We start from the raw sequence: 10,207 nt of genomic DNA on the forward strand, positions 1-10,207 counted from the left end.
TGCAAGAGGCACCAAGGAAATACATGTTCTGATCCTGTAGGTTGAGATTTAATCTGCCTTTGAAATTATTCTCCATGTTTTGCATACTGATGATTAAAGAACTCTATGGTTTTGTTCCAAAAAATATTTACTTGACGTCATCCTCCCCACCCTCCCTGTCTTTATTCCTGCCTCCATCCCGCTCGTCTTAATCGACATTGCAATCGCAGTCGTGTTCTTCTATCGGACTAATTACCACAGCGCAATATTAAACTGCAGTACTCTGAGCTGTACCTAATAAAGTGGTAACTAAGTGCGTAGACTGTGTATGTCAGAAGTGCAGCTTTCACTGTATGAAGAGATTAAACACACTTTAATTGGCACAGGCTGAGTTTATGTGGAGCCTTGTGTTATGTGTTTCTGTAACAAATCAGGATCTTCTTCTTCTTCTACATTTGGTTTGTTGGCGGTTGGTATTCATCGTCCAGGTGAATTACCGCCACCTACTATTAAATCATGATAAGATTTATTTAAAAACATTAAAGACATTAATGACAGTTTTGATGTTTTTGATATAAAATGTGACTAATATGACTTTTATCAAATTGGACATCAGAGCTACATGATAAAAAGGGATTAAAGAATTTTAGATTAAAGTCACTGTGAGAGGTATATAAACACACGTAAGGATCTACAGAGATTAAAACTTTGTTTTGAAAGATTTTAACTTCTCCCCGAAACGAATTTCACCTTCCCTGAATCAACCATCTGGTGAGTTGAATATTTTCCACCTGACACTTGTTGAATTAAGCAGATTAAATATGTTATAACAAACTGTTATATAATGAGTTTGGTGGGAGTAAAAGATTGAGAAAATATATTTTGATGTGTCATTGGCAGTTTTATCTTCATATATATTTACTAAGTATACAATGTGGGCTCATCTTTGATTGCGTACGATAAATATGTATATATAGTCATAGGAGTAGTTTTAGTGATAGAAGTAATGGTCTGTAATGTATCTTTATTTACTTTTTTTTCAGGCAAATTAATTGGCTTTTTCATGGCCTAGACATGATCAAATTCTTACCAAACTTTGCAGAAAAGAAAAGAACATTTCAAAGGATTCATTAAGCAAAAAATTATTTGTCGTCAGTTGACTTTAATGTCACAGTGTCAGTGATGTTTTAATTCTTTATTGTCTTAGATGCAAAGACGAAAGCTTTTAGACAAAAGATTGTTTTTACCTGAACAGATCTATTAGTCTAGTATAGTGATAGCGATAGCACCAACTACTGCTAAAAGGAGGTAAGCCTCGTTTTAAAACTAAATCTGATTTAGATAAAGTTTTCACTATGGGGTCGAACTTGATGGGGTGAACAGTAATGCGTGATTAGTGAGTGTGGTCCAGCGGAGCATGACAGACACAGGAAGTGAAGCATTTGGCCTTGCCGCAGTGCGCAAAACACATGCAATGCGGAGACGTGCGCTTGGTCATCGATCGCTCCTTCCACTAACCGCAACAGGCTTCAAAATGCTTTTGCTCGGGCCGTCAGTGCTACAACGTAGTCCTAGTTAAAGTTGCAATTTGTGACTTCATCAAATGTCAGTCAGTCTTAAATTTGGTACACAATTATCTACGATATGTTTGACCCCTATGATTGCTGCTCCACACACATGATCTCATCAGTCTAAAAATTCAGTGTGTAGAATTAATGACACCTAGTGGTGAAGTTGCATGTTACAGCTGAAGACCCCTCACCTCACCCTTCCCTTCCAACATGAAAGAGGACCTGTGATAGCCTCCAGTGTGTTGAGTTTGTCAAGTCTGGGCTACTGCTAAAATACGTGGCAGTCTCCGTAGAGAGGACCTGCTCCTGATGTAAATATAAAGTATTAACAAATAAAGTATTTCAATATAAAGGGCCATATTTGAAAGACACAAGTAAAAACATCACAGGGATTATTTTGTATCCATATTCTGCCAACAGATCCCTTTCTCCTAAATCTTACACACTGGACCTTTAAAGTGTGATTATATAGCTTGTTCCATGATATTCAGTTTGAATGATAAGAAACTGTGACATGGGATTATATTTCCAGTAATGTGTCAGCCTCGTATTGTTAACTCTCTTTGTACTTTGAAGGGCGCACTCTCCTCTTTGTCCAGACAACAGTGCTTTTGTGACAGTGACACTCAGAAAGATAAAGAGAGAAAGTGAGTGGCTGGGAGACTGATAGAGAGGGGGAACGGCAAATAGCTGTGAGCTGAGTTTAGTGTTGCAGAGGATACAAAAAGATGAGAAACTGAAAATAAATGAACTGAAATTAAACAATATAAATATGAAATAAGTAATGTTTCCACAGAGGTGAGTATTTACAGGCAAGAAGCTGAAAAGACACAAGAGAGGCTGAGTATAACCATGATGTCATTGACTGTGCCAGTTGGTACCCTCTCCCCCCTCCCTCTCTAATCCTCTCTCTCCTCCTGCCTCTCTGTGTCTCTCTGTCATTGGATGGAAATAGTCTGGGAGTGGCCGGAAGAAGGAGAGCCAGAACAGAGCGAAGAAGAAAGAGGAGGAGGAGTAGGACGAAAGAGGTCGACCAGCTCTACACGAATCAGGATTTTCCTCATTATCTCCACAGCATCCTTCCATTTACGGCAGCAGGTACATTTTACTTTCTGGGGATTTTTGGCATCGCTGTTCTCGAGTCTCCAATACTGACGAATAATTTGAAATATTTATGAGCACACTTTTAAATTCACCAGTACACTTTGATATCTTGAACAGATTCACTATTATTGCATCACTGTTGCATGCGTTTATCTGCTGTTCTATTCGTTTTTTATGGTTCAAAGCATTTGACGGTACCAGAGGAATAAGAAAGTTAATGCAATCTGGTACCTGTACTGTGCATGAAAAGTCTACTTAGATGCTCTCTGTGGAATTACTGAAAGCACAGTATTTTAAACATGAAACGACTTGAAGGGTTAAATTTGAATTTCTTTGCATAAATCACATTCTTATTACCCAACCTTACTGAATGATCAACCCCAGAGAGAGAGAGATTGAGTAAAGAAAAAAGGAGGAGAAGGAGGAGAGAAGGAGCCTGTTTCTTCATTCACTTAACAGCAGAGCAGCCATTTGTAAACTGAGTTGATTGAATTACATTGGCCTCAGAATAGCTTGGATAACACTAACACAACAGGGAGGGATGTGAAAGTGTGTATCTGTAGCTCTATATGCCTGTGTGTGTGTATGGGTGTGGGTTACGCTGACCATCACGAAAGTCATTTCTTGGCAGACCGGACATCAATCAGCTAATGGAGTCATTATGAATTAGAACATTCTTCCATTTCACAAAGTGTCCTCACGGGGATAGAGAGTAAATCACCAAAAGTCCTCTAAGCACGTCATCACTTTCGAATGGCAGTTTTTAGTTTAAGGACAATGGAACCGAGTGCAGCTATAATGCTGCTATATTAACATCATCAATTGGTTTGTGTGAGCCTGTCAACACAATCTCTTTGTGTGATTGCACACTGAAGTTAAATGCATGTTTACTGTACGTGAATCTCTCAGCATGGCCGAGGGCTCAGTGAGTGCAGCGCAGGTGGAGACCGCCTTCCAGAAGTTTGCGGTCCACGGGGACACCAAGGCCACGGGGAAGGAGATGAACGGCAAGAACTTTGCAAAGCTTTGCAAAGACTGCAACGTCACTGACGGGAAGAAAGTCACCACCATAGACGTGGACATAGTTTTCAGCAAAGTCAAGTAAGAGTTCACTCAGACTCCACCTTCAAAGGCTAAGATGTCACAGCAACCGTATCACAGTAAAACACACAGCTGGTACAAACGTATACATCAGCAGTCCAGTTCAATGCCTTTGATTTTGTATTTCTCCAAAGTATTTATCTTGGTGCATAATGACGAGTACGGCAGGCACACACGCAGGAAGTCTTTTACCATGGCCAGGACTGTATTCAACTTTGTGCATTACTGTGACATAATGTTTAAAATGTTTGAGAGGTTTATTTTACTTTTTCTAGTTGAATTCATTGTTGAAAAACATTCTCAGCTAATTGCATTGTATTTTCTATGGAAAATCTAATAATCATAGAGTAGTACCAACAGAGAGTAGCACCTTGAGTGCACTAGACATCTCATTATATTAATATGCAAAGACACTCGTGACATTACTTGGATCATTCTCTTATTTTCTGTCATTTGGCAACATACTCTGTTTCCTCAGGGCAAAGTCAGCTCGTGTAATCACATTTGAGCAATTCAACCAGGCCCTGACTGAACTGGCTGCCAAGCGTTTTAAAGGCAAAAGCAAGGAGGAGGCGCAGCAACAGATCTATGGTCTCATTGTTGGGAAGGAGCCGGCCAATGCCGGAACCACTGTGAGTGTTTCACTAATCATAACCTCCTCACCATTCACTCGCCTCAATAAGGTAACATCGAGGCAGTGTATTTATGGATTCCTCCAAATTATATCAAAGTTCTCGGATTAAAACACACCACAACACAACTGATAATTCTCAATGTTTAAACTTTTAATTGGATAAGATTTGGCAGGAAATGAAGAAAATGCATCAGATTGTGTTAATATATCAAAGTTAATTATGGCTAAGGAGGAATGTGGAGGGACTTTAATCTCTGTTTAAGTGAGATTCATAATATTGTGTTCACTGGTCTATATACTATGGTCACTGTTGAGCCCAAAACTTTGCCTGTAGGTTTTTTGTCAGCTGCAGTGTCATTTTTAATTTTACCAGCAGATGGCGAGAAAGAAGTTTCATATCCAGCACATTTTTTCAGTTTTTCTCATCCAGCACAGGCTTAACAGTGACACATTGTTGTACAGTAATCACTTTATCTTGTTTTTTTACCAGGATGATATTTATAGAATGAAAAAAGTATTCAGATGAGTACTCACTAATGTTGTGGGGACCTCAACCCGTTTCCACAATCACATTATCGGGACTTGACCCACAATGCCTGTGCATCCTTGTGGGGATGAAGAGCACAAGTCGGAGTGAAGACTTGTTGAGAAAGCCTTTAAAAAAATATAATTCAATGTAATGACACAATAACTTGACTGTGTGTGAAGATGTGCTCCTATCTGCACCTTGTTTATTTCAGTTTTTTTTTTAATCTTTCATTGTATTTAGAAAGTAACGAACGCAGCAGCCGTGGACAGACTGACTGATAGCACCAAGTACACTGGAGCGCACAAGGGGCGGTTCGATGAGACTGGCAAAGGAAAAGGGAAGGCCGGGCGTGAGGACATCGCAGACACTAGCGGCTACGTGTCAGGGTACAAGGGCAGCGGCACTCACGAAGACAAAGTTAAAGAATAATAATTTTGTTGAAAGTTGAGGAAAACATGAACAATACATAATTGGCAAATTTATTTCAAAAGATAAATCTACACATTCTATGTACTATGGGCCAATTCAAGACTCTCTACACAAAAAGGAAAGTTAAATTAGAGCTTCAAGGTTTTCGTAAGTGACAACCAGGATGGGAAACCTGGAGAAGATATTTCCTAAATTAATATTTAAAAGAAATTAATATATTAACCGGCCGTAAAAACTGAGGAGTGTTCTGAGATTAAACTGCACTCTGCTTTATATTGTAGCTTACACTGTGCCTTTAAATTGCTTCATCTGCTTGCATGAATGCTCTGAAATAATGTGCTGCTATTCCCAGCTAAATTGATGCAATGGCTAAAAATGTAGCAGGTTTCAAGAAATGACGCTGTCTGTAGTCTGTGCTTCACTTGCTAAGCTTTATATTTTACTGCCTTTTGCTACATGGTCAATCAGAGCCCTTTCTTGTTATACTCACAGGATTCATTTCTATAATCCAAATGTTCTGCTTACCTTTGTCCACATAACATGTGGACAAAGGTAAGCAGAAGTGAAGAAGACAGATTTGATTCTATAAAAAATAAAGATTTAGGACTCTTGGATCATTTTTCGTTTCTTATCTTTTCAGTATTGATCAAATCCAACATATCATTTAAATGAAAAAATTTAAGATAATTATTTTGTTGCTTTAATGACAGGCCTAGACAAATATATTTAAAAGCTTAAATAAATATTTGAAAATGCACCAACACAATTGTCTTATATCCATATTGTTTACATGTTTACAATTCAGTTTACATCTTTAATTCACATTTTAGTATTGGAGTATAGTATGGAGGTATAAGGCACTGCAATCCATTACTGCATATGACATAAGCAGAAATAACAAGGACCTTCTGCTGATAGGATTATACTGTAAAACATTTTTTTATTTCAGGGGCACCATAAATATCTCATGTATATGTTTTCAATGAATAGCTACAGAAAATGCTGGTTACATCATCTGACATGAGTATAACCCTCACATAAGCTCCGTCCATTTCCAGATATACCCGGATGCAGTTTCACAACAAAGAGTACATGTAGAATAATTAACACACTAGATATTTTAATAAGTGTAAAACTACATTTAGTAACTTCAGTGTGTAAACAAGACAGAGCTTTGGGTTTGCATCCTGATTCCCAACTGTGTGTTAGGTTTTGACGACTAAAAGAACGTTGGGTATATGGAAAGATAGTAGTTTTGGTAAAATGTTAACAAAAAAGTTATGTTTGAAACCTCCAAGAACTTTTTCTGCATGAAACCAGACCAGATTTTTAATAATACTATCACTGCAAGATCAGATATTCCATCAGACTTAAAATAAGACATTGTCAATAAAAATGTTACTACTATGATGAATAATACATCCAGTTGCATTATCTTTTATTGAAATTATTATTTGTGTTGCACATCAGTTGTGTGTAAGTATACATTCAAAGAGACAATGTGGGTCCCACAAAACAAAAATCAACTGCATCATATCAGTAATACGGATATGTTTAAATACCTGAAACGATAAACTCAAACTCTTTCTCTGTTCTCAAAGGTTTTACTCATCAGTCTGCAGGACGTTGGCCACTGAACCTCTTGTTTGTGGTGCAGTGGTTTTGATGAGACACCCAGTTCCCAGAATGTGTTTCAGTTTCTCACGATTAACTCTATACTTGTTTTTGAGGTCAAACAGGTCTTCAGACCTCACACGAATGTGGAGGTGAAAGCAAACAGCCTGACAGGTGAAGCCAAGGAACAAAATCACATGTGCACAAATCAAGGTTAGAGAAGATTTAAATGCTTTTATTGTTTATTTCAATTTGTTACATTGTTTGACACAAATATCGGATTAACCACAACTTGAATCAGAGGTGTCAAAAAGTAAAAGACTCACATTTTTTCTTTACAAAATGTAAAGATTAATCGTCAAAAATGTCCCATCATGTTTCTATAATGTTATCAGAGCATTTATTCTCTAGGCTTGGAAGATTCAAAATATATTTTGGTCAAGCACTAGGCAGAGACTGAGATGTCTGTGAAATGATCTAATTTTGATTAATCTGGTCTTCTCTTTTTCAAGATGCATATGGTAGAAGGAGATCCTGAAGATCCAGTTCATAGCACCGCTACATGGCAGCACCACCACTATCCCACACAAGTTCATGATTTATGGGTCCTTTATATGTCCATCTTTCTTGAACTTACTTGTGAGTTTAATATACTAATTAAACAAATGGCCCAACATGCAACCTTCTGCAACCTAGTTGAATTGCAAGACAGAAGGCTTAATTGGGTGGAAGTCCTGAAACTGCAGCCTCTGGTATTGGAGGGACGTATCACTGGTTATAGTGTCAGTATCAAAGGTCCAAGTCCAATACTAAATCTTGCGACCTCTCTAGTGGTGTCAATAAAGCCCTCTATCTTTGTATGACTTATGACAAGATTCTTATGCTTGAAGTATATCTCGGATCAAGGATGTTCAGAAACTTTTATTGATGTGTGCTTTCAGAAGGCAGAAAAACAAAGCTTTTCAAATTTAAGAAACAAAGTATAAACCTAAGCAGTGGTTTAAACATTCAAACATTCATTTCCCTTTTTCTTTTACACCCTGACCACGCGGACGATGTTCTTCAACTCGACTACCTCCTTTACGGTCACAAAAGATGATCTGGAACATGTTGATATTATTTTCATCCGTCCATGTGAGAAAATATGAAGTACTTTCACAGTGCAGTTATTAAAGGTACCAATGACTGTCTAAAATACAAAGGGGAAATATTAGGTCAAAGCTGCACAGTGTAATATCTGAATATATTGTGAGCATGAAAATACTTGTTAACTGATAGTTTCAAGTTTCAAATTTCTCAATCAAAAATTTGAGAACCAAGCGACTACTGGACTTTTATCCGTTCACAACTTTGCAGTTTAGATTGCTCTTAAACCCTGCACTCTCCAAGACGTACACAACCTTGCATGACTTTAGACCCATATTTTGTATTTTCTTATTAACATCAACTATCTCAGTTATATTGAACATCTCATAAGGAGGGATGAGCACCTCTAATTCTTCTTCAGAATCATAATATGTATAATGTTTCAAAGGAGCACCTGAACAGGTCTTGATTTTGAAGCAAGTTTCAGTACCAAATCGTACCAGGGTTTTATGGTAGGAGCTAGAGGCAAAGGACCCAAATCTAATTATATTGTTGATTTGACCAGTAAATCTCTCTGAGTTTCGTCTATAAGTAGTATGGCACTGGTTTTTGTTATTCAGAATCTGTACAGCAGATGTCAGCATGAAATGTAAATAGTGGTACTGGAATGAGGACCTATAGTTGTTCCTTTCGATGCGGACAGCATTATTGAACTCTGAGTAAATCGTATCAGATGTGTAAACACAGATGGCACGCAGGTGATGTTTGGTTAGACCCTTATCCTCCAGACGGGCTATTCTCTCTTCTGCACACTTTTCGGCCTCATTCCAGGCCTTTTCAGATGCTTTGTTCAAGAACTTTTCATCAAAGTATTTGTTCTTGACCATTCTCATCATTAGTTCACTGCAGCCAAAGTACATGTCATCAACCGACTCTTCAACCAGGTTTAATGGGATGTTACTGCTCTGGTCAACCTCCTTTAGAATGATGGTGTCACGGCGCTGGTTGACCTCCATTGATAAAGACTTGAAATGGATCTAAAGGAAAACAAATGAAAAAGGGAAAGGTCATTTAACAGAGTCAAAATACACTTTATTATTCTAAGTGTCCATATAAAAACCTGGTTTATATGGTGAATGTAATTTCCTGAATTACAGTGGAGGCCAGGCATATCACTTTAAAAAAAAATAACACTGCAGCTATAGTATATAGGCTAACTTTTGCAGAGTGCAACTATTGTTTCTTCACTGGTTAGATCATTTTCACCAGTAATACATGTTTATATAACAGTAACACCATTATCTTCATTATAGAAATCAGACAGGTGTGGCACCAGGGCCTTGGGTCTTCATCCTGATTCCCAACTGTGAACTATGAAACCAGACCATAGTCTTTCACAAACTTACCTGTGTCTATGCATGTAATTATTTTATAATGACATTGTTAATGAGCACTTTACTGATATATTCATCATCAACATTTACTAGCAAATTGCCAAATACATTATTTAACCATCATTTACTCATTGTTTTGATAGATAATCTGGTTGCGTCAAGTTTTCTTCACTTTGTGCTGCATGTCAGTTGTATATAAATGTAAATTCTATGAGATAGCATTAGTTCCACTCACCGTCATGGAGTCTACATGGTTCCAGCAAAGCAGCCCACACAGTGACGCAAAGATCAGCATGTTACCCTTCATCATTGTGGTCAGTAGAAGCCTTGCAAAATTACAGACAGACACAAATCAAGTCAACAACTATCAACTGCATCATATTGTGCACCATCACGGCCAATGTATTTTTACATCTGCCAAGGACGTTTTTTGTCCGTTAGCAGGATTACGCAAAAATAACAAAATAGATTTTATTGAAACTTGGTAGATGTTGGGTGAAGGACAAGTCTTTAACTTTTGGAGCAGATTCATTCCACTTTCTCTGACATCCTAATCCTAAGTGTTACCTTTGGCTGAGGTATGCATCCGCATTATAAATGAATTTAAATGGTTAATGGAAAAACATTGAAAATCTTTCAGCAATTAACAAGGTAAGTGTTCTCAGAAGTTGATTTCAACTCACCAGTCTGCAGGATGTTGAGCACTAAGTGAGCCCCTCAGGTACCCAGCCCTCAGCTTGTGCTTTAGCTGTGCATGTTCCACCTT

At 37.8% G+C, this 10,207-nt stretch overlaps 2 protein-coding genes across 2 annotated transcripts; one reads left to right on the forward strand and one right to left on the reverse strand.

The window, feature by feature from the left end:
* Positions 1 to 3,564: 3,564 nt before the first annotated feature.
* tppp2 (tubulin polymerization-promoting protein family member 2) lies at positions 3,565 to 5,347 on the forward strand. The gene is made up of 3 exons (XM_061094987.1): positions 3,565 to 3,755; positions 4,234 to 4,387; positions 5,159 to 5,347. The coding sequence occupies exons 1-3, from the start codon at positions 3,565 to 3,567 to the stop codon at positions 5,345 to 5,347; spliced, it is 534 nt and encodes a 177-aa protein (XP_060950970.1).
* A 2,948-nt stretch (positions 5,348 to 8,295) lies between these two features.
* LOC133018669 (ecto-ADP-ribosyltransferase 5-like) lies at positions 8,296 to 9,682 on the reverse strand. Its single transcript, XM_061085089.1, has 2 exons — positions 9,677 to 9,682; positions 8,296 to 9,084 (listed from the first exon to the last, which is right to left on the reverse strand). The coding sequence occupies exons 1-2, from the start codon at positions 9,680 to 9,682 to the stop codon at positions 8,296 to 8,298; spliced, it is 795 nt and encodes a 264-aa protein (XP_060941072.1).
* Between the last annotated feature and the right edge of the window lie 525 nt (positions 9,683 to 10,207).

Source organism: Limanda limanda, chromosome 2, assembly GCF_963576545.1.
Source record: "Limanda limanda chromosome 2, fLimLim1.1, whole genome shotgun sequence".
NCBI lineage: Eukaryota > Metazoa > Chordata > Actinopteri > Pleuronectiformes > Pleuronectidae > Limanda > Limanda limanda.